This window comes from Ammospiza nelsoni, chromosome 18, assembly GCF_027579445.1.
Source record: "Ammospiza nelsoni isolate bAmmNel1 chromosome 18, bAmmNel1.pri, whole genome shotgun sequence".
Lineage (NCBI taxonomy): Eukaryota > Metazoa > Chordata > Aves > Passeriformes > Passerellidae > Ammospiza > Ammospiza nelsoni.
The window spans coordinates 1,536,495-1,561,903 of NC_080650.1; the positions used below are offsets into that span (position 1 = coordinate 1,536,495).

Below are 25,409 nucleotides of genomic sequence, written 5' to 3' on the forward strand. Positions count from 1 at the left end.
TGAGCTGACAGGACCAACCTTCTTCAAAGAATTTAAGGGTATGGTCAGAACTGTACTGCCCTAAGAATCCACTGGACCAAAATGCCCCAAATTCCTTGATGTGTATTTTTGAGTCAAGCAAAATGCAAATGCAAACTCTCATGGGTGGTTCTACAAATGCTGTTCAATTTTCAGCCCCCATCTCAAGACAAAGTCTATGGCTTTTGGCTGCAGGGGAACCCAGTGCCCTCTGACCCCCTGGGGCACTCTGTCCTAGACATTACCTCAACACAATAATTAATAAGTAATAATACTGAATTTGAGCTCGTGGAATTTGCACAGGCTAAATGTTCCAAAGAAAAATGAATAATGCATGCAGAAGAGATTCATTTGGGGGAAAAAAATGTAACTTCAGTTAGAAATAAAGCCCTGGTTGCCTTGGCAAAGAGGATTTAATTGCTGTAATCGCTACATCTCACATAAGGTCGCTGTTTGAGGGAGTCCACAGTGCTGCTATTCATTCTGTGGCTGCTCTATGGCAAATAAAGGACTACTGGTCCCTAGAGCATCAGGGCAATCATTCTGAAAAGGTTTAAATTATTTTTAAAGGGTTATTACCTTTGGCAAACGAGTCAAAAGTCATCTTAGCTGAGGAGCATAGGTACTTACACCACATTATGGAGATGACCATGGCAGGAAATGCCACAGTTAGGAGTGTTCTGCTGGTGGTGCTGTGTGCCATTACAAATACAGCTCCAAACACGAGCGTTCCCTATCCATCTGTGTCCTGCCCACCCACCCACCGTGGCTGCCACTGTCCCTAACCGATTTCCCAGAGAAACACGGAGCCAGGACACTGGCTCACACCCCTGTGCCTTCACACAACCAAATTCCAATGGCTTTGCTGGCACTAATCCCAAGGAGCTCTACGGAAGTCAATTAAATCACCCCTCTTTTCTGGGGAGCACTGAGAAGACTCTGGCCAGGCAAATTAAATTAGAGATGGGCCAGAGCCAAATTCCCAGATCCAAAACTACCCAAAGCTCAATGCATTGGATCCAGCTCCAAATTCTCACAGTCTGCTGCTGCTTCTCTCTCACCTCCCAGGCCAGGACAAACTTTTCAGCTTGTCCCCGAGCATCACTTGGTGCATTTTATCACCATCCTCCACCAGGGATCTGCACCAAAGTGCTCATGTGCGTACTGCCTGTGGCTGCTTGGCACGTTTCTTGCCCAGACCCTCATTAACTTGAGCAGATGCTGAGAAAGCTCATGAACAAGGCATTGCCTCTCCCACACTTCTGCCTCTCTGCCTTTCCCACTTGTTCTCCTCTAGGACCAGCACAATTAGAGATGGGGATTTAGTGAAAATGCATTGGAGGGCTCCTTCATCAATACCACAAAAGGTTGGGCCACACAATGAGGAAAAAGGAACTGAGAAAGTTTGCTTGGCAGGAGATTTTTCAGAAGGATGAAGTGGGGGGGACTGGAAGGACATTTTGGTCTTGGTGAGCCATTTAAAGGGAAGCATGCTGGGGCAGAGGGAGGGTGACAGGTTTGCCCCACAAACATGGGGCTGCTTGAGTGAGCATGGCTCCCCTAAAAGCACCCTCCTGAGGGGATATCCCTGGAAATACTGCTGCTCAGAGCAACTCCTCCTCTGCTGGGAATACCCACAGCATCTCCCTGGGGATCCTGAGGAGAATTGAGATATTTCCCTTTTATTTAGGGGTTGTAACCCCCAACTAAGGGTGAAGCACTGCAGCACCCAGGGCACTGACAGCCAGCACTGCTTGGTGCCAGACCAAAAGCTGGGGGAGAGGAGAGCCAGAGCACTCAGGAGCGGCTCTGGAAAGAACAAGAAGAGCCCCTGATGGTGCCCCCAGTGCCACCCAGCACTGGCCCAGGGGCTCTGGGGGCTCTGCCAGCCCCAGGTTTCCCCATCCTGGCACAGCCACTGCTGCCCCCGCAGCTCCGGGCTGCCAGGAATGGTGCAAGCAGTGAAATAGCTTTAACTGTAAGCACCATTTGCTGTGCCTCGGAATGGCAGACTCATTTGTCACTGTTTTCTTCTCCTGCAGCTCTTTGGATTCATCTGGGATCCAATAACTTTGTTAATATGATTTCTTTCATAACCTGGCCGGGTACAGCATCCAAGGCAGCCGTGGCAGCTATTTGAAGCATTAAATACCTCACACAGCACAGCTCCGTGCTCTGCCTTGCCCAAAACCATTTCTTACCAGTCTTTTATTGACATAAATTGCATGGGGAGCAGGAGCAGCACCCAAAACAAGAAGATATGTTGACAATTTTCTCACAATATTTGGTTTCCTGCTCTTTCTGAGAGTCCTTTCTCCCCGGAGCTGCCAGCCAACTATCACAGTGCCCTTCTTCTATCAGAGCATGCAAAAACTCATGGGTAAACACAAGGACAAAAGCAACTCTCTGTTGCATCAGGCGGAGCATGAAGAAATTGAGATCAATGTGCTCCCTCAAAGCAATACTTCATCAGCTTCACGGGAGAGTAATCTCATTTTTACCGGGATAAAATGACAGCAATGCATGGCCTGAAACATCTCAGGAAAAAAGGAAATTTCAAAGTAGTGGCATTTTTCTACTTTTAATACTATTCATTAGAGCGAATGTAATGAATAGAAGGAGAAGTAACTGCATCAAGGAGCGAATCACTGTTGTGTCTGACTTGTTTAAACAAGACTGTGATTTACTGCACTGCCAGCTAATGAAGAGCTGTACAAGAAGCTGATCAATGCCATCATTGTCTGGCAGCACAAAGCAGGGACTACTCAGCATATTGTCCAAAACAAAGGCTCCCCCCAAGCTCCCCGCCAGGGGATTGTTTATGAGGACACACGGTTTGCAGAGAGCCTCAGTGTGCCCCAAACTTGAAATGATCACTCACAGACAGGAACCTTGCTGACCTGTGTTCCCAACCTCAGTACAAGGTAAAAACTAAAAGGAATGGATGAAGAAAAACAAGACAGCTGTAAGACAAACATTAAATTGCCCTTTGTGATACTGTGAATTTAAGCAGTTTTGTCACCCCAAGGCAGCTTTGTGTTCATTAACAGAGGTAACTCAACTCAGAGCTGGCTGCTCACAGGCAAAACTCAACTTCTAATTCCATCTTCTGTGGTTTCCCTTCCCATTTCAGAGCTGCACCAACATCAATCACAGCAAAGGTAAGACAGGATAGCCCCCAGCAAAAGCAAGTTCTGGAGGAGAGCAGTGGCAGTGCCCTGAGCTGGCTGCAGAGGCTGAACTTTGGGGTCCCTGTGATGCAGCCCCTCACCCAAAGGGCTCCCCAGCCCCATCCCAGGCAGGCTCAGCACAGGGGAGGGTGAAGCACAGCCTGTCCCTGCCCCAGTGCTCTGCACACCCACACCTGGCCCTGCAGCAGGCCCTGAGCTCGGCAGGAGCTGCCTGCAGTTAATTAGCAGGAGCTGTCATGTCAAAGCTTCTGGAGACGGGGTTCAGCTTACAAGCAGCTTGTAGAGCCCGATCCATTTGGAAATGTAAAATCTCTTTCCATTACCATCAACAAGGCAGAGTTTGTGTCAGGGCACGTGGTGCATTGGCACCTTCAGGTCCATGGGAATTGCTGCTCACATCCCTCCCCTGGCAGGGCACAGCAGTGCCTGCTGACATGGGCACACAAGGGCCTGCCAGGGCTCCTCTCACGATCCCTGTTTGTCAAACAAGATGCAGAGCCACCAGTGACACACAGCACCAGGACCCCACTCACAGAGCAGCCGTGAGACACCTGCTCTTGCACCAAATAACTTGAAATAAAAACAACCACCTCTCTTATTTCCTACTTTATGGTTCTGGATGTGAGAAACACCAATTAATTTATGTGACACTGCCAGATCCTTACTGCTCCCAGGTGCAGATGAATGAGATAGCTGAGGTGCTGGAATTCAGGGCTTGAATGGAAGCAGAAGCAGGCTTTCAAGGCAAACCAAACACCTTCTCCAGTGGGAAGTGGATCCTTGTTTCATTCCAGCTGTACTCAGTGTTCTAGCACTCACATTAAACATTCCCAAAGCACCAAAATTAAAAATAACTGGCAAACTCTTCAGTGAAAAACACTGGCGGAACACACGCACAGGTTAAATATTTGTAATTAATTCTGCATTTTGATGCACCCTCCCCTCCAACTCGTACAAACATTTCCCCACTCCCATGAAGAAGAGAGCCAAGGCTGTGGAGGCCCAGGGAGGAGCAGACAGTGGGAACAGTCACCAGGACCTGCCCCATCCTCCCTGCCCTTATCAGCACCTCCACACAGCCCAGGGGCCTGGTTTGTCACAGAGCAGCAGGCCCAGGACCCCTTCTGCAGGAAAACAGGCGTTTCCATCAGGAAACATCTCAATTAAAGCCCTGTTTTATCACCACGAGGCTGCAATCCCATCTGGAAGCGCTTCCAAGCCAATACCCAACAATTCCCAGGGCCTCTCTCTGTCACTGGAGCTGCTGAGCAGTGATCATGGACAGCTGATTATTGCAGCACATAGTTGACCTTTATCTAAAATTCCATTAAAAAGCTTTATTGACTGTAGTCTTGCAGGCTCTTTCAGGACTCACTGGGCCATTTATTCCCTGCTTTTAGAATTGCTCCAGCTCTAAGGAGGAGTTATTTTTTCTCGTCATTTTGAGCTGGTTTTAAGGCAGTATGAGGGGGTGGTTTCTGGGGCAGAGGAGGTTATCTTAAGGCACGTGAGGAGCACGGAGAAGCTGCCAGGGTGGCACAATGATTTCCAGGCTGGTTCATGGATATGGATCCAGCAGCTCCCAGGGAAAAAAATCCTTTTTCCCTTTAGCCAAGAGAGATTCAGGTCTAAGTACTTCATACAGCATCCTTGTGAAATTTGTTACTCCATACCATCATGTCAGGTTTTCATCAGCTGCAGCCAATTTTTCTGGGCCACAAGCCGGTCTCAAACAGAAATAGGAAAAATGAAAGAATGTTTCAACCTTTTCTGAAAGAGGATTTATAGAAATGGTTCATTCAAGCCAAAAAAACCATTCTGGTGACAGCTCCCCCAGGCCTCATTGGAGTGTCCTGAAAGGATATTACTCCCTTTCCATTCAGTAACAAAAAGAAAATAAAATAGTGGGAGGAAGACAATATAGGCATCAAGTGAAGCAGGAGATCTGGAAAAATGAAACAGTGTGAATCTGTCTTGGAGGAATATGAAATAGTGCAGAAGTACTTGGGGACTGCAGAAAGGTTGCACAGACAGATCTGGCATTTCCAGACTTAGCAGTGCTTGATATTTTTATTAACATTACGTATCACTATTTCATATTTACATTTAGTTCCATGTACATTCAGAGAGGAAAGAGAAACCAAAAATTTCAGCATTCATCCTGGGTCTATAAAATTTTGGACTCAAACCCAAATTATTCCCAATCCACCCGTAATGGTTTATTTCTGTGATTATTTCTAAATCTGAACCAGCATTTCAGATTTCAGAAGAGCATTTTTACATTTTTTTTCCTTTCTCAACACTGATTTCTGCTGAATGTTCATCCTTCGGTGATGTTCCCGTGAATCATTTCTTTCTCTCCCCAGTGACAGAGCTCCCCATTCCCAGCAGCTTGCTTGGGAGGGATGAAGGCCATGTGGAGCCTCCTCCTCATAGGCAGCCAGGCTGCATTCCCCACAGCCTGTACTCTCATTTTCTATGCATTTCCGGATCCAAAACCTTCTGTTTTCTCTCCCTTGTTTGCTCTTGGCAGCTATTGGCAGGAGACATCCTCTTAATGATCTTTTTCTGGCCTTCTAGACGACTGCTCAGACTTCTCCAGATCTTTCATTATTAACACAGAAGCCTTGTAAGTCACTTTTAATGGTCTGTGCAATTTTTATTCCTTAGCAGGAGACATCACCTCCTCCATATGGATATATGTTTATTAATATAAATCCTTAATATCATTTTGCCTAGTGAGACCAATCGGGAAGGGTCTCCTGGTGTGTGTAACACCTTGGATTGGGTTCATGACCTGTTTCCTCGCTGTTACCCTGAAATTTCTCCCATTTCCAGCTCCATTCTTTGCAGACACAAAGAAGGATGGCTCCTTGCTGTTGGGGAGGGTGAGGGATGCCAGCAAACCCACATTTTGTGTGTGATGTTTGCTGTTAATGCTCAGCTTTCAGGGGCAGCACATCCCCACTGACAGCTCAGATGGGGAGACTTGGAGAACAATCCAAAAACCCATTGTTTACTCCTAAAGAGAGTGTCCTCATTTCTTCCCTATAACCAAGGGGCAATTGTCCATTTATTTCATTAAACGTTCTCCTGCTGTACAAATTGACTCCCATTTTTCTTTTCAATTCATCCTCTGAGTCTCAAGACGGAGTTAAATAATAACAAACACCACAGAAACAATAGAAGCCATTCCCAGTGCTATTAGATGAGATTTCTGTTCTTCCAGTTGAGCAGGAATTGTTTTCTCCTGTCTCTTTTATAACTCCTCCATGTATCAGGAGACTTCTTCTGTCTAGCAATTAGCACTCAAGTTGCTGTTACCCCTTCTGTAGTCACAATTTCCATCTTTTCTTTTCCCATTTACTACATTTTATCTAAGTTTGTTAGTGAAGAGGGAAACAGAGATACTCCAGCACATCAAAGGACAAAAAGCCCTGAAAATTTGTGACACTGAGGTATGTATGAGTCCTGCTGGAATCTCAAACCTGTCCTTCATTTTTACCCTTATTTTTTTTAACAAGGTGGCCATAAAAGAGTTTAATCATGGCAAACATAGCCCATTTCACCTACCTTTACAGTTAAACTGTGCTTAGTGACAAACCACCAAACATAATGGGCAAAATTTATCTTCCCAGATGGTGAATTTTGCAGTACAGACCAGACCAGCAAGGCCACAAATTAATCTCCAGTGTCACAAGCATTTCATCACACACATGTACGCATCACTGTCAACAAAGGCACAGCAAAGGCACCGAATGCACACTCTGTCCCCAAATTCTGCCCCCTGACACATCTGTGCCCTTCCCTGACACCAAGCCACGCTGGCTGCACTCCAGTAGGAAAAGAAATAAATGTATTTTATTTAAAACACAGCACCATAGAGCTCCAACCCCACCTGAAATTCAAGTTACTGAATGAAAATAACCAAGCTCAAGCCAGGCAAAGCCAGTTAGGAGTGATGGAAGGGACGGGAAGTGAGAGCTGGAGCTCACAAACAAGCTGCAGTGTCACCCTGCAGTGCCAGGGCTGGAGGATGGGGATCTGACAGGGGGAGTCTCTCAGCACAGCACATTGCTGAGTCCAGGAACTGCTCCCAGCTGCTTCTCAGCTCCCAAGCTTGGGTAAGAATCACAGATTTCACCAAAAAAAAAAAGAATCAGCTCCCATATGAGAATTGAAGTCAGTTCTGCTAGGAAAAATCCAGCATAAAATAAAACACTATGCCACACAGCATGAAATAGTAAAGAAGTGCATAAAATTGAGCATATCTGCTCCTTTGCATCCTGTCAGAGCTCAAGGCTGTGCTGAGAATGACTTGGGTTTGATCTATCCTCTCATATGAGCCAGACCCTGCTACACTTACAACAGATATGATTAAAAACTATCAGTTATATTAGGCAAAAATATATTTCCCAAGGCAAACATTCACTCCAATGTCTTTTTCTCTGGCTATAACACACAGAAATTCTAGGTATAGAAGAACCTTCTGGGTTTTCACAGACATTAACATTGAGCAGAAAACCAGGGAAAGCTGGTGAGGGAAGCTGCATAAATGAGATGTAGGCACTGTAGTGCTTGTATTTCCCTCAGCATCATTCCCTGCCTTCCATGTAAACTTCAGCTGAAAATCTCTCCATGGACCCAACATACATCATTCAACACAATCACAGCAACAGTTGTAGATTCTCTTCCCATTCTAAAGGGCAGGTGAACCACCAGCAGAATTGCATTCTGCCTCTCACTTTCAGCATCCAAATGAAGGGTAAATAAAAATACTTTCAGTTTCTCTGATGAAAAGCACAATGCAAGCAAAGCCAAATAAAAGCCCAGACAGGCTAGACTACAGAGAGCCAGCAGTGAATTTTCCAAGGAAATATTTCTGGGCACGTAAAACATGCTGATTTATTGTACCAGAAGCATTTCCTGGGGATGAACAGATTCCATGCACTTTTCAGAGAAGGAAATCCCCATGGAAACCTGACTGCCTTCCCAGGAGCGCTGCGATGGACGTTCCACATGTTGGGAGAACAGCTGGCAGCTGGGGCCATGCACACCCCATGGGCTGTGGGACAGGTGAGGGCTCAGCAGCAGCCAGGCTCCTGTGGGTCATCCTGGGGCTCCCCAGCCTGGAATCTGCCTGCTCCCCCAATTTCTGCTCCCCCAATTTCTGCTCCCCCGAAAACCCAGCTCAGTTATTGCTCAGTGCTTCAGGACCTATTTTGCTTTTGAAAAACACCATTTCGAAAGTGCCTCTGCAAGGAGTTTTTTGTTATTTCCTGGCCAGCAGAAATATCAAAACTCAACCCTTGCACCATTTGTCACGAGGTAAATGCTATTTTAGAAATTCCAGTGGAAAGAAAACATCCTCGTCTTAGGCTGGCTCTAATACCTTGGGAATTTTATCTCTGGTGTGGGGAAGAGAACAAAACCCTGCGAATTAAGAGCTGATGTTAAATCCTTGCAGAGCCTTAGGCAAATTCTATAATCTCTCTGCTATGGCGCCGAGGATCAATACACGCCTGCTGAAACCCGACTGCTCCGCCAGGCCAGGCCATCCATGCCGGTGGATGCTGGCCAAATCCATGTTTGACAAATTAAAAACACTAAATCCACAAAGAGCACCAATAAGTTGTGTTTAAAGGAAGCCCCTTCCTGATCCAAACCTTTTCAAGTTTGGTTAAACCCCATTATATTTGTCACACTTTCCCCCCGTTAGCAGCGCTGTGCTGTGAATCATTTGTCCCTATTCAGGCAGCAATCTCTAAGTTTATTAATATGCATGTGCTATTTCACAAATGCTGAATGATTTGAAAGTGCTGCATAAGGTTTGCTGTCTGTTTTCTCAACATCTGTCCCCAAAGTGCATTTCTGTCACGTTTTGCTCCCATCCTTCTCGGATCAAAAGTTGGAAGTAAGGAACGAATCTGCTCTGAGGTTTCCCCTTCCCGAGAGTCCCACATCCTTACAGCAGATGACACTTTCCAATTACCTTTTGGCCCTTTTGTTCCCCCAGTTTGGCTCACATTTCTCTCTGAATTTGGTCCCTGTGCAGCTCTGAGCCGAGTCTGACAGCTAAGGACGGAACAAATACGCAGCACTAACCCTCGGGGTGGTTTGAAATGCCTGAGTTCTCCTATTACAGGCAGATTCACAGGGAAAGGTCAACAGAGAGTCCCCAGACTTAAAACAAAAATGGGCCATGAAACTAGCAGTCAAAAGCCTGAAGAAGCAGAAAGGGCTGATCTTACAGGAAAACTGAAGACAACTTGCAAAGTTTAGCCCCAAATCCTGGCTCTGCCAAAGGATCCCTACACAGGCTGAGCTCATTTCCTCAGCTCCCCTCTGTAGAATGCAGCAAGAGTTCTCACCACGTTTGACCTGTGCAGGATGTAGGCCATGCATTTTGGAAAGATGATGATGATAAAGTCGATAAAAACAGAGGGAACTTCACCAAAGAAACAGAAAACCCTCCTGCAAACTCTTTAGCAAAACACATTGCAGCAGTTACCCTAGCTGAGTTACAGAGGCGGAATTTAATAGGCAGAATTATGACTAGAAGCAAACAGAATTAAAAAATAACCAAACAAACATTCATAGCCCATACTTTAAAATCAATGCCCATGGTCCAAAAAGCATAATAATTCACACAGATAATTCCAGACTATCTATAGTTTTCACCTGTTGAAGAGGAAATGCAGTTCTCTCATGAATACAGTAAATATAACCAAAGATTTACACCCAGTTTTGATTTGCCCCTCTTTGTTTTGCATACAACACTTAAAAAATTCTCTTACCTTAATACAAACTGGTCTGCTAGCGAGTAATCAGCCAGGAAAACATGGAAGGTCACAATGTCCCCCTCTCTGACCGGGCTGAGTGGTAAGTGAATAAGGATATTTTCATCCACCCTCAGGGAAGACTGCTTTAATTTGTCCTGATTTGGGTAAACAACGATGCTACCAATCCTCTCCATGGCTGACAAAGCTTGGTGCTCATTCTCTTCACCTGCATGGATATTGTTTTCCCATTTTGCATCCTCTGGAGAACATTCCCCATCCACTGCATAAATCTTATAGAAGAGCTCCACAGTAATCCCTTCCAGGGAGGCTGTTTCCTCTGAAAGCAGGGGTGGAGGGGAGCTGAACCAGCTGGGAGACAATTCCAGCTCCACCACACATAATCCCAGGTGGCCTGTCAATCTGCAGCTGGCCACCACTTCTCTGGACTCCAGGAAAGCAAACATCTTCACACAAGGCAGCATCTCCTCGGAGTCGTAGTCATCCCAGTCCTTCCCTGCTATATAGAACAGGGTCTGTATTTTGGGTTTGTTGGAATAGATTGAGCTGTTGATTATGTGGGATTTTAATTTCCAATTAAAAGTGAATTTATTTGTGAAACCAAAAGATGCAGAAGTCAGCATGAGGTCCAAGGGAACGGGTTGTTCAACAGAAAAGGGTCCGTACGTGGCATTTAGGACAGGTGGCTGTTTGGCTTTGTATATAAAGAATGAATCCACCCTGGACTGCAAACTGGAGTTCCTCATGATATCCTGGTTGGCTTCCTTGAGGAAGAAGAAAGTATCAGCATTGGAGATGTGGGGGTTTGCAGGGAGATAGGTTGGCAGGTTGGAGAATCTCTGGATGCTGTCCATGATCCCTCCTCGGCTCTCCACCACTGCAGCCAAAGAGAAAAGGAAACAGAAAAAACTCAGATGTTTGCTCAGCAAGGCCTCAGCTTTTGACAAAAGCAATGGATTGCAGGAGATCAGCCCTGCTGGCCACAGTTCCAGAACAATCTGACACAGGTACCATGGACAACACTCGTGTTCACAGCTCAGGCTGGAACAGTGCACCAGCTGTGCAGCTCCCTTCCCACCTTCCCCAGCCTGTTAGCTGCTTAAAGCCATTAATCAAAAAATCCAATACTGGTACCACCAAGAGAGGATCGATTGGCCAGATCCCAAACTAACTTCCCAAACTTTTTACTGGCAGTCTATTTTGTTTTTTCCTTTTATCATCAGCTCAAACTTTCAGCTTCTCCTCGCCCATGTTTCAATGTGCCAAAGGAACTGACATATTGAATATTAGTAGCAGTAAAACAGAACAGTTTAAGCAGTAAAAATGGAACATTTCCTTTAATCTACCGTCACTAACACACAAAGCAATGGGGGTTGAACATCTGCATCACTCCCAATCCATTCTGCCAGGTCAGCAGCTTGGAGATTAGTGAGAACCTGATAAAAGCTTCATGTTCCTGAAACCAAAACTTTTCACGATAAAATATATGGGGTTTGATTGAGATCTCAGTGGGATGGACTTACAGGCAAGAGTGAACTTGAGAGAAGGAGAAATCCTTTACACACAGAAGGATCTCAGACACTTAGAAGGATTTTTGGGTTTAATTCCTGAGGAGAATAAAACACATTTGGAAACCACAGAAGTTTCTCTACAACACAATGGTCAATCCTCCAGCCAGCACTGAGCAATTTTTCCCAGGAAAGAAAAGATTCCAGAGGGAGGGAGGGATCAAACAGACATCTTGGGTTTGGGCTGGTCTCTAATTAATAGTGAGATATATTCAGTGTGGGCTGTGATCCTACCAGAAACAGTGGCTCTTTCAAACTAACAATTCATAACTAACAAAAAGCCGGTGAATCCGAGCTCCTGGGACTGCTCAGAGGAAACAAACAGAAACCAAGGAATTAAAATGCAGCAGTTCCATAACGCTCAGAGATAACAAAGGCACAGTGACAGAGCCTGAGGTCAAAGCTCTCATTGTCCCTCTGGAGCTGAGTGCTGATTTCACTGTTTGTCAGGGCTGCCCAGAGCAGATACACTGCACACAAACAATTACACCTGCTCAAGCCAGATGACTCAGATTCCTGCAGCCACGACTTAGCAGAGATAAAAGCTCTAATATTTAAGCTATTTTTTTTTCAGGTTGTGTATTTTTAAAGCCTACATTTATCAAAGACAGATTCTAGGGCAAATCCCATCCATTTGACTTTGCTCCACTCTTGTTCTCAGTTGAAATTCTGGTCATTTGTTTTTGATAGTCTGATATTATCTACACTCGTTTAAATGCCTCTCATTTCACCACAATACTTTTGCCTTAACTTTTGCTGTATATTTACTTGTGTCAAGGAGGTTTTTTCAGCCATTGAAATATTCTTTGTGGGAACGAGTAAACATGAAAAAATATACAAAAAGCAGCAAAAAAAAAAATTCTCAGCAGGAAGCACTCTGCCAGCAATCTCCTCTCTCAGCACTGCACCTGGGGATCAGTTCAGGGCTTCCTCTCAGCTTCACAGGCAAATGGAAATGTGCCCTGCCTTGCTCTCATCATAAACATCAGCCCAGCTCTGGAACTCACCAGCACAGCGCATGGTGAAATGCAGAAACCCAGATAATGAGAAACTGGCAGCGGCATCACACACGGGACAACTGATTTTCTCATGAGGAAAACTGACCTTGGTCCTTCCCTGCCACATCTTCCCTCCCCATGTGGATGATGGGCAGAAAGTCACCAAGGGATGCTTTAGCAGCCCCATTTCTGCTCTGTGGTTTATTTACAGGGCACTTGGACATGTTCTGCCATTGTGCAACTTCCCAACTCAGGAGCAGAAAGTGAACTTTCGTCCTGGGAAAGCTGAGGCAGAATACAAGGAAGAGTATTTTTTCTGTGCTATAAATTCAAATGCAGACAAGCCTCTTTCTGGATTAATTGTAAATAAATTGAACTCCATTTGAAAGCAAGGCTTTTGAGAAGTTGCATTCAACATGAAAACTTTACAGCCATACAGATAAGCAGCCAAGCAGATAAGCAAGGAGCCAGAGCAGCAAGAGTGCCCTCTGATTCCTGGAGCAGGAGCTAAATCTCCTCCCAAGGCACACCGGCCTGCAGAGGAGATTTAAACACTGAGGCAGTTACAAACCAGAAACAAGACAAGGCTTAAATGCATTTGTGTTTACATTACAGGACTCCCACACAGGCTTTATGCAGATATTTTATCTCTCTCAAGCAGTGACTTACAGGAAGTTTAAAAGGGATGTTTCTCCCTTTCCTCCATTTCATTACAGTGGCAACTTCTCAGTGCCTCAGCTCAGAACTGGTGTGAGGACCGGGATATCATCCTGCTGTAACTCAAGCAAAATGAGATACAAATTTTGTCTGAAGGCTTATATGGGAAGCCATAAACATCAGTCGACAGGGCTGGGCTTTGTCCTAGAACCAGCCTGCAACAAAATATGATATCTGAATTTTATGATGCTGTAGGAAGACCTAAAAAGAAATACTTCATACGATGGCAGGCCAGCACCCCTCCTTTTTAATTCAGCACATCAGCACCAAGCATCAATCTCCTCAGAGCAACAATCAGAAACCAGACACATCTGGAGCTTTCTGGTGTGCAATAATGCCATGGAAAAATCACCTGCTCCTTTAATAAGCACTCCAGCAAGATCAAAGAGGGCAGAACATTAGAGCAGAACGTGGCTTAGTTCTAATTAGGTACCAAAAGGGAGCAAGAGCTGAGGAAAAGTAAATGGAGACCAAATGAGCCTCCCCAGAGCTTTCTCAGACAGAACAGTCTCTGGGCACTGGGGGTGCTGAGGGGAGACGTGTGCAGAAAACACACTGGGGGATGTGAATTGAGATATTGAGTTGGAATTTTGGAAAAACTTTTCCCTTTAACAGATTCTCTGCAGGCGCTTTGCCAAGACACTCACTCGGATTGAGGAACTACTGACCCCTAGAGCAACAGGTCAGCTTGTAAAGCATCAGCACTGCAATTTTATGTTAAAATCCTTCCCTCCAGAGCTGGGCAGTATCCTCACAGCCCAGCTCACGCTGCCAACTCAGAGCACAGGAGAGAAAACTCCCTGTGATGTTCTGAGGCACAGAGGGAGGAAAGCAGCAGGCAATGCAGTGCTGAGCATCACAGGTGCCCCTTCCTGGTCCTTGCCCTGCCCAGCTCAGGCCTCAAACAAAGCTCCTGTTCTGTTCTCTTGAGCATTTTTTATCTAATCATAAAATTATCCACTGTTCTTGGTTTTAATCTCCCTTGACCCTGGACTGGCACCACAAAAAGCAGCACAGGACTGAAAGAGGAGCAAAGCCACAGCTGCAGGACAGACTGTGCAGCAAAAATCTGCCATTCATGGAGCTCAAGATTTCATTGAATCCTTATTGAATTTTTAGATTTCGTACTTTTTAATAAGAAACAAAACAAGCACAAGTATCCTGTTGGAAGATAGTGGTGGCAGTGGCAGGTCAGTGTTAGCAACAATGCATCTATTTAATATGTAGTAAGAGGAAAGTCTTAAAACCATCATTTTCTAGCTAAAAAGGAAAATAGCTCCTGATGGAACATAAATCCAAATTTCACATCTAAATATTCTCTCTGCTTTAGCAAACTATTTAACAGGAGCCAAGTCTTCCATAAGCCATCAGTAATTCTGAAGCTGAAGGTGCAAGGAACAACAACTGTTTAAAATTGCAACTCTTTCAATATCCTTTTTCTCTGAAAACAAACAAGAAGCCAACCCTGCACCTGTGGCAAAACTGTGAAAATGTTAAAATTCTTCTTTCCTGCAGCATCATCAGAACTGTAGAGCGAGCTCATACAGACACTCCTCTCTGTAAAAGAGGAATCATTTCAAGTAGTGTGGTGCCAGTAAGTGCTGTGATGTTATCCATGACTCACAGAGGCAATCAATGGCTTGTCTGTACAGGAGAAAAATCACCAGCCCCTCCCACCAGCCCTCCCTGAAACCCCATAAAGATCAAACTACACATGTACATTATCCCACTATAAAAATGGCTCTGTTCATAATAATGATTTTGTTCTGGAATTGCAGGCGTTGGCCTCGAATGAAAACACCCAGAATAGGGTGCGTACGCAAGGAAAGCTAATCTGGAACTCATAAATTGCAGGAGAATATTTCATTCTGGACCAGCTGTGTGGGTCAGTTCCTCTCAGACTGCCAGGGATGCTGCCATGAGAGCTTGCCCAAGGTGAATTGGCCACAGCTGGGAAGGAAAACTCTGACTCGTGGGGCTGGCAGGAGGAAAGGAGGAGGATGACTGCAGTGTGCAAGTCTGCTACGGGTTTACTCACCCTCTGAGCGCTGTGAGGGGGCTGGGGCTGGGCTGGGTGAGGAGCTGGGGGTGAACCCCGCCTGTGCTCTCCCTGACTCACTCAGAATGCGCTCCAGCGGCCAGGAAAGGAGGATTTTGGTACTGTTTGCTTCCTCCTCTCACAGCCCATCCTGTGACTCATCTCCTCAGCCTCACATTCATGAGGAAAAGGAGGAGAACCCTCCACAGTGCCCTGAGGGGTAAAATTCCATCACCCAACTGAAGCTGGAAAAATTCCATCGCCTTCCATTCACAAGCAAGCCTCAGTCATTGACTGCTGACTTGGCTGTCCAGTGAACCCCACTGCACAGGAAAAGAGCCATAATGACAATTAGAGTTTCCAGCTGGAACAGAGCAATTTGAAAATACAAATGACACTGCAAGGAAGAGTTAAGAACTGCTCCCAGTACATTTTTAACATTAAAAGTCAGACAAAAAGCTGTCAAGATATAAAAAATAATAGTCTGAGAAAATGTGATAAAATCCCTTGAAGCTTTTCTTATTCTCTCTTCCTCTTATCCTAATTTGATGTAAGGATAGAACTTGATGGAGGGCTTGCAACCAATTCACAGTCCTTCCATTCAATCTTGATTACACATTTGTGGAGACAGAGATTTGCTTTGCAAAACACTGCTGGACCAGCAGCTTGTTTGGAAAGACAAGAAAAAAGATGCAATTAGAAAAAAAACTAACTTAGTCCAAACATCTAAAACTGAAGAGAGGTTAATTAACTTTGGTTGGCTTGGGACAATGTCTCACATCCTTATCTCCAAATGTGTGAGTCAAACTTCTGCTGCCCAAAATTTTAGAGGCTTTTATTGCTCCCTCTGAACCTTGTACAGTGGGGTTTAACTAAGGCACCTGGTTTTATGGGCTGGAGTAATAGAGAAACCACATGCCTATGTTTACCCAGCAAAAAAGCTTCCAAAAAAGCTTTAAAGCACATCTCGGGCCTCATAAATCTTTTGTCTACTAAAATACATTTTTAAGTGCAAAATTAAACCATGCATGTGAATGAAACCCCTGATCAGGCCACACATTCAGCCATAAATTGTGTTATTATGTTCCAAACAAGGCAAGTGCTCTGGAACACAATAGCAGATTCAGTTGGATGGTGAAGTTTCTGAGCTGGTGCTTTCCAGAGTTTTGAGCTTGCCTGCATTTTGCACAGTCACCCATACTGAAAGACATATGTGCAGCAAGGCCACCTACAGATAGTAATAAAACCGTGCTGTCTGAAAGGCTGCCTATAAATCTTATTAAAGTAATCCCTTCCCTGAACCCAGATTATTACATTCACCTTTATGGTAGAATAAAAATTAATTTTCTCAGCTATAATAAGTGTATGATAAGAAGGCATCACTTGGGACTAAATAAAGATTATAATTAACTCCAACTGAATAAATCTAAATTTAGCTTGGACTAGCAATTTGCTTTCATGCATTTTCCTCTCCGACTGGGTGAATAGCTACAGAAGGATTAGCATCCCATGCCACTTCCCGCACTGCTGTCACAGAAAGGACTGGGACAGAGTGTAATCCAATACCCAAAAGGCCTGAGGATTAATTCAGGGTTCTCTATCAGCAAAAGTTTGGAAAGCTGGAGAAAAACAAAAAGGCTTAAAATTGCCATTAGGCTGCCAAGGAAAACGTGAAGTGCTGGACTCCAGAGGGAATATTGCTCCCCAAATCAGGCTTGGGCAATGCAGGAGCTGTGCTGAGAGCACATTTAGGGGAAGCACTGGCTGGGATTGCTCTCTCCTGCAGGCTCCTGCCCCTGGGTGCTGCTGGGCAGGTGGGTCTGTGCCCTGACCTGGCACAGCCACTCTCCATTTCCCTTCCCTCACCTGCAACACCCCACAGGTGACCCCAAAGCAGCTGCAAAGAAGAGGCCACAACATTAAACAAGGACAGTCCAGAAAACAAAATAGGGTGAGGCGAATGCATCAGACAAATAAGCAAAGTTTACCCTGACTTTTTACTTAGCTGAAAATAAAACCCCTTAGAGCAGCAGATCAGAGATTCATCCTTTTCCAAGGAAACAAGGCTCCACTTATAAAGCGTTGAGGAGCTGCCTTGTTAAGGCACTACCTCATTATTTGTGTTGTCTGGGCAGATGATTGTTCCCAGCGTTATTAGTGGGAAGGAGGAGGTCCAGCTTGTTGATCAGAACAGAGCCTGCATTTATCCCCTGTGTTTATGCCCAGCAGGGCACACGTGCAGCCCCAGCATTGAGGCTCCTGTGCCACCTCCCTCCAGAACAGAATTTCTGTCTCCAGATCAGCACAGCCCAGGCCACAGGAGCAGGCACCACCAGAGCTGCTCTGGCTGCCCCAACTCAGAGCAGGGAGGGTGCTGAAAAATGCACCCCAAATGAGTTTCCTCATTTACTGTGGCTGCTGCAATGGCTCAGGTTGCTCTGCTGGGCTGATCACTGGCCTAAGTTGCCATTTTAGTTTCCATCAGGGCTGTTCATACAGTGGTTAAAAGTCACAGGCTGCTCTTGGCAAGTTTCTCTGCATCTCTTATACAACAGCAACAGGGTGATTGTCCTGCCACTTACAATTGGAGGCATTAGTGCAGTGGCTAAAGGTCACAGATTCATCTGCTGAAGGAACTGAAGGACAGAGCTACTAGTGCAAGTTCACCTGAAGTTTAAAAACACCTGATTAACCATGCAGGGTGTTTGTTCTGGTTACCTGGAGAGGAGAAACAGCTGCTAATGCAGCTGCCAGCACTGACAAGCCCTGTGCATCCCCCCTGGCACATGAGAAATAAGGTTTGTCACAGCCACTGGAGGTTCTCATTGCTAAAAAGATGGTTAGGAGAGGGCTTCCTACCATTATCCAAAGAAAAACTCATTTTCCCTCAGAGATATTTCATAAACAACAGAAAATGAATACATGTATGGGAGTGTGTGGATATATTCTCCAAATAACAGAGAGGCTTCACAAGGCAAACACATTCACTAAAGGCACCAGGTGATTGCAAAAGTAAATCTTTTAAATATGTGCTCGAAACCATTAGCTAAGTGTGAAATATTTGTATTCTGTGTCAAAACACCTACAAGTCACACAAAGCCAAGAGACTGACAGGAGAAAGGGCAGGATTTATGTGGGCTGGGGTCTATCTGTCATGGAGATAGCAAAGCTGGGAGAGAGTCCTTTTATTAAAATCACTCTCTGCCTGCAGATATTGATCTCAGCAGCCACAGTTGGACAGCAAAGTGAGTCCCCATTTCTCACAGAGTTCCTCCCTGGCACAGCAGGAAAGGACTGGGGTGAATGCCCTCACCCCCAAAGGATGGGCAGGGAGCAAGGGGCGCTGGTACAAACAGCACCCCACAACCATGGCGCTGCTGCCTTCCAGGAACCACAAAGCCCCTCTCAACGACTCTTCCCAGATTTCCAGGAAGCCTATTTTGCTCCCCAAATCACTAAGGCAGGTTGCCATAACTCCAGATTGAGTTCAGCATTAAATCAAAGGAACACAGTGCTGAATGCATGTCTTGCATTCCCATTTTAAGGAGCAATTTTGTCATTTCAAAGGGATCCTTCCCTAAATCTGCTCCAGCATTTTCCATTTTCCCTCTAGGCAATGATTTCTCCCCTGGTTTGGGCTGATCCCTCAGCCTCTGGAGGACACAGATTTTTGGCTGTGCTTCTCTTTACAAGCCCCAGCTTGTGACTGTAGTCAGTGGCCTTGTGTGTTACACCTAAACCCAAAATGAAGGAAAGGAATGAGAAGTTCTACATTCTACAGATCTCCTACATCCCTGCACCCAACGGGTCACACAGGTATTTCATTTTAGGGCACTTGTGATTCTCCCCATGTAAGCATCTCTCTTTGAGATATTGGAAAATTCCTCGCATGAGCTGACAATTACAGGATATTAAAATTTGTCCAGAGGCACTGTCAGAAAGCAGGCAGCTTGGTCCAAAGCCTTTCTCCAGAACAATGGGCTTTCACTGGATTCCCCACCCTGTTGATTCAAAGCTCTTGGAGGCAATGAGCTCCGAGCTGATGGGCACAGGGAGCTGTGTGAAACCACAAAAGCAGCTTACAATAAACCCCCTGTAAAGTTATTAACAACACAGATCTGTCCTGAATGCAGAGAAAATCCTCTGTCTCACAGCCCACATCCACATCCCACTGGGGCTGCAATCCCAGGAGGAGTTTGTGCCCTGCTGGGGACCACGACGAAACAGCACAGAGGCACCCAGAGCCAAACCCAGCTGGGGCAGCAGCTCTGAGCTCACAGCCTGAGCACTGGCAGCAATTCTCCTCTCCCTCCCCATTCCTGCTGCATCACTGACTACCCACGCTGGTTTGGGGCACTGTTAGTGGTGTAAATTCCTGCTTCAGCCTTTGCACTGTTCAGGTCTGTGGAAAGAAGTCATCCTTCCCTTAGGTGAAGCCCAGAGGTGCAGCTGCCTCCAGCAGGATCTGCGTCCCCATCTGCAAACACACAGAGATCATCCCAAGTTGTGCAGCCTGCCTACAGCAGGGAGATTTCCCACTGGGAAATTGAAGCACAAATACAACAGTTCCAGGACACAGACCTGTGACGGCAGGCAGCCTTTTAGCTGCCTTAAATAAAAGCTCCGTGGCTTTACAGATTCCCCACTATTAGTTCAGAGATGTCTGGACCTTTTTTCTCTGAACCCAGGCTTCAGCCTGCACTTAGCATTGCTCTCACCAGTAACCACCATTGTGCTAAGCAGGCTCCAGAGCAGTCTGTGCTGCCTGGCTGCCCCAGGAGCAAGCACACAGGCCAAGTTCTGCAGCTCAGACATCACTGAATTATCAATTCATGTCTGCCTCTCGAGGAACAGCACATGAGAACACGAATCCTTCCTTTCTAATGACAGCCTGTTTCTTTTCCCCTGCCCAAAATACCCAGAACAAAAGTTTCTATTTTGTCTCAGATTTCTTTACTTAATTCAACATTTTATTTTTGGAATGACAACAGCCTCAAGCAACTCCATTAATTTGTTACAGAGTGGGAGATCTTTGCATTCCAAGTGTGATTGCTGACCTGCTCCCCTGCTCCTTGAAACAGCCCTGCTCGAGCACATCCCAGAACCAGAACAAAGCATAATTTCTCATGCTTGAATGCATTATTTTACTTTATGAATACACATTTGACATATTTTACAAATTTAAGGCAGTTGCTGTCAGAAAGGACAAAATAACCCTCCCCCAGTAGCACTTTTCTGTTACTGCAGCAATCAAAGGCTGCAGCTTGTCACTCACATGTGGAGAATGACTCCTTGGGGCCAGCAGAGAGCCTCACCCAGGACTTCTTGGGTGTTTGTTTCTCTCTCTGTTGCCAATTCACAATTTAGAGTTTGATTTTCTAAGCACAATGAAAATTCCCAATAGCTCTGGAGGAGGCAGTTCAACGAGATCTTGTCAAAATATTTGTGTGTAGAGTGAAACCTTATTGTGACTTTCATGCTGTGAGGCACCAAGTACAGTTACCTTGCTCACAGTCAATTATTAACTTCCAGGCAAAGAATAAAAATTCTTGAGCAAAACCCAAATCTGGATGAGGTCATACTTGCTGTGTGGTTCACTCATGTCAATGTATTAATGCAGTAAAAGATAATGAGCATTTAGCTGACAGCATTTTCAAACTCTCCAAGAGTCAAGAGGAGTAAATTAGACCAGATTTGAGATTGCCGGAGAAGGCAAAAAGCTGGATCTAATTCTTTTCTCAATGACAGAGAAATTATAAAATTGAATGAGAGTCACAGGACATCACTATCACAGCCCAGCGTGCCTGGGCACAGCATTTGGGTGCAGCTCAGCATCAGCATCTGCCCATTTGGAAATGCCATCATGGGCAGTGACAGGGACAGCAAAAGGGCCCTGCTCACCTTCTGCTTCGTGGCATCACCTCTAAACCTCTGTGTGGAAACATCACCACTGCAGCTCAAGTTCAAGTCAGATCTTATTACATCCAGTACTGCTCACCTACCCACAGCCCAGGGAATGAAATTCTGCAGAAATTCAGCATCCAGGTCACTTCAGCATTCTGCTTTGTCTGGCATTTATATCTAAAGCCAAGCACATCATTCTCACTGCATAATTTATCCATGGGATTTTGCCCATGGAACAGCCAAAGCAGATAACAATTTCTTCATACTTATTTATTTTTTAGAAAATTCAGTCAACTTCTCCTCTGCTTCTGAACTCTGCAAAAAGATTATGAACCTCTGGTTTTACTCTTCCAGAGCTTGAGCTCTCAGCTAGCTGTGATCAGAGATTAATTCACCTCTTGTTCAGTCTTGTGCCTTTAGCTATTCTTGTTTCCTGAGTGGAGGGAAATGTGTACAAGCACTAAATCTCAAACATGCTATTCTAACATTTGGATTCCATTATCCTAGAGATAACATATAATCCTATAATGATATGTAATAAATTAACATTTAATCTCATATCAGAGAGTTCAAAGGGATCAGAGCCAGCTGGTGCTAAAATAAGCCTTTGCTGGAGGCTGCAGGACTGGGAGCTGAGGATGAGATGTAAGATCTGAGCTGCTCTGATGCTTTGGCTTGGCAAGAGTGGTTGGCAAGGAGAGGATGGAACAAACCCTGGACATGAAGGGAACCATCTCTGAGACCACCCAGCCTGTGCCATTCCCTGTCAGTGAAGTCCTTGCAGAGCTTTCTAGAGCAGGAGAGGAAGATTTCCCCCTGAGAGCTGACAAGCAGGGAAGGTGATCATCCCCAGGGCTGCTCAGGGGATTTGATTCAGAGCTCCACTCATTCGTTCCCTGTTTGTCAAGGAAGGTGCCTTGAGATGTGATGGGGCTGGGAACAAACACCCAAGCTGGGGCTGAGCCCTCTCCAGCTGCAGAGAGCCTCAGCAATCCAATGCTTCCCCCAGCCCTCCCTCATGCACATGCAGAACTGATGGAGGATGGACAATTTCAACACAGAGAAGGCAACAATAATTTTTCATTCCATTTCCCTCTCATGTGCCTTCATACACAGAGCTAATACACCGAGCGCTGCACAATCTTCATTAGCAATGACAGCTGTTAATAAAGTTTTATCCACAGAGAGTTCCTAGTTAGATGCACACAGTGAGGCTGGTGTGAGGGGTGAGTTTCTCTGGAGACAGGCACAATTAAACACCCGGGAGGAGCCGCAGCCTCCCGAGCCCAGCCAGGCACCGACAATCACCAACAATCCTCCGACCCAAAAAGAGCAGAGAGGAGCCCTGAGTGGAGTCCCAGTCCCTCCAGCCTCGCCAAACCCAGATTTCACTGTTAGGGGAAGGGGATAAACACCGTAATCTTTGTTCAAAACAATATTGACATGAGTGAGGCTCAGCTTTTGTCTCTGAATCCAAAGACACACTTCACTGCTCCATCTCAGATGGAACACAGGGTAAAAAGACTCTCAGCCAAGAGAGGCAAGAATCCATCAGACACAACAGTCTTTCTAAAAATCTTGTCAATTGTCTCTGTTAGTTTTTAGTGATCGCACATCAAATTCACTGCCAAATTAACTTAAAAGCAAAGGCAGATTAAAAGAGGGGAAAAAAGAAAATTAGACAGGACAGCCAATAAAAATATACAGTGAGAGGAGTTTCACAACTTGACACTGACCACAGTTCTGTATCTGAAGAAAACTTAACAAATAAAAATAACACAAAAATTTGAAGTGTTACAGAGTTATCTTGGCTTTGGCATTTAACACACATTTCTAGTACCCTTTCTCGATTAGCCAAATGAAGATCAATGTATCTATAAAACTCAATGACATGTTAATGCAAACCTTAAAAAAGATAAAATGCCTTTTATCTCAGTCTTAGGAAAACCTAATAAAGAATTAACAGTCCATGAAGCTGTGGAATTTCACTCTAGGCTTTACTTTATGCCAGGACTTCCTACTCCATTATTTTTTAATGGACCGGTTTCCCCAGGCTTTGGGACATGCCAGTACAATTGTACATTGTCATTAAAATTGGTCCCATATTTTCCTTCAGAGCTGGGATAGGAGCTGCACTGTAGTATGTGAACTTAAAATACAAACACCCACAATGGATCAGAAGTGCAAGTCGAGAGTAAGTGTTAAATAAATACAGGAAAAATTGTAAAAAGTAATGATTTTGGTAGTGATCTGACAATTAATGAATTTATGAGGTAAAACTTCCAGCTGCAGGATGAGCACTTTGGATAGAGCTCATTTGGAACATCAGCATTTCAGATATCTATCAGAAGCAACTGCCAGGGATCTACTAACATGACATCAGGTGTTGAATCTTGAAAGGGAGGCAGACAAACATTGGTGTGGGACTTTGCTCCAGACTGGTTCTCAGAATTAACAAGGGATCTGGGCTCCATCAAGCCAGACACCCCAGGCTCAGTGGGAAACTGGTCCCATCCCAGTTCCATCTACACTTATTCCTACTGGCAAACCCACAGCAGCAGGATCAGACGTCTCAAACGCCAGCGCTTAGAAGACACATCAAATCCAACACTTCTGCACACATTTACAAATTTCCTTGTTCTCCAAAGGGCCTGAACACTCACAGCTCCCACTGAGACCAAAGGAAATGCAGGTGCTTCCCACCTGTGCTAACTGAGGTGGGCTTGGCTTGGATGCCAAGGAAGGACCCATCCCTGAGACACCCACGGTGAGAGTGAGGCCACAGGGCCCAGAGCAGCAGGTGCTGGGCACAGGGAACGTGCCAACGTGCCAACAGAGGCACACACGGAGCCTGAGCTCAGATACCCTCCAAGGCTGACAGGTTTGGCCTGGTGAATCAGCACAGGGACAAGAGAGACAGCAGGAGGAAGGAAAAACACTCCCAAGGAAAAGCAGGAGAGTGACGGAGAAGCAGTGAACAAAGAGGAGGTGGCAGGAGCACAAGTGACTGTACACAGACTGACAATTCACTATTTCCATTTAAAAAACACCAAGCCATCAATGATTGGTACAAACAGCTAAAAGCCACTTTGAAACCTTTATTTTTCCTCTGAGATGAGGGTGTCTTGCCCTTAACCCAGCTGGGTCAGGTAGAAAAGCTTTCCTGCCTCAAAGGTTGCTCCAGCCCAGCATCCTCCCCCAGGAGCTGCACTATTTGTACCTGGGACCCTCTTCACCTCCCCTGCTTCTCCCCCTGTGTTGGGAGAACAGCTGCTTCTCCCAGGCACTCTGAGATTAATTATTCTTGGCTCTTCTGCACAGTGCCTTGATCTGGAAAATTTACTTAGATAACTTCTCAGGCAGCATATTTATCTGCTGGCCTCAACATCTGCCTGAGCATTAAAGTCAACATCTGACTGATGACAAATGTCAGGCCAGTTAAGCAGAGCCTGTCCTGTGCCGGCCTCACCCTTGTTCTGGTAGAGTTGGGTCTCATGGCAAGGAGTTGAGTGTGTTCCTTCCTTCCTCCTTGAGGAACAAGCTCAGGTCTCAGCCAGAATGGGAAATCAGGCATGGGAATAATAGCCCCAAGTGCATCTCACACTGCAAAATCAATTGCTGGCAAAAAAGCTTATTTTGCCATCTTTACTCACCCATCCTCTCATCCACAACAAGCACACTTGGATCACCAAGGTGGGATGTGAAATTAATCAACAGGAAGGACTGCCTCCCCAAGGCAGCCCATTCCAGATCTATTCCTGGCCAATCTTCAAGGGATGTTCTTCTACTCATACAGAAAATGTGTAAGAACTGCAAATACAAGAAAATGCTGCTCTGTGCAGAGGGGTTCAGACCAGTATCCTCTGCTGCCTGATGTGGAAAATTCCATCACCAGATCCCATCTGATACAAGTCCCTTCCATGAGCCACAACTTTCAAGAATTCTTATAAAAGCCTACTGCAAGCTTGGAAAAACCAAACAAATCGTAGAGAAATAAAGACCCACTTAATAAAAAGCAAAAACTCCTGGCTGTTCCCTTTTATACACACCTTTGAACCTCACCATCTCTACTGAATTTTGGATGAAACTTAGAGCCAAATATTTATAGGCAGCCAAGTGTAACAAGGACCCTCCCTTTTGATGTCACCCTCCTGGCCCTCAGTGCAGGGCTGGGC

The 25,409-nt window shown here is 45.4% G+C and overlaps 1 protein-coding gene across 1 annotated transcript in view; it reads right to left on the reverse strand.

Annotated features, from left to right (window-relative positions):
• Nucleotides 1-25,409, reverse strand: part of TMEM132B (transmembrane protein 132B) — a 208,412-nt gene that overhangs the window by 139,008 nt on the left and 43,995 nt on the right. The window contains exon 2 of the mRNA XM_059485436.1: nucleotides 10,007-10,886. Coding sequence (XP_059341419.1) covers nucleotides 10,007-10,886 — 880 coding nt within the window. The remainder of the gene's footprint in view (nucleotides 1-10,006; nucleotides 10,887-25,409) is intronic.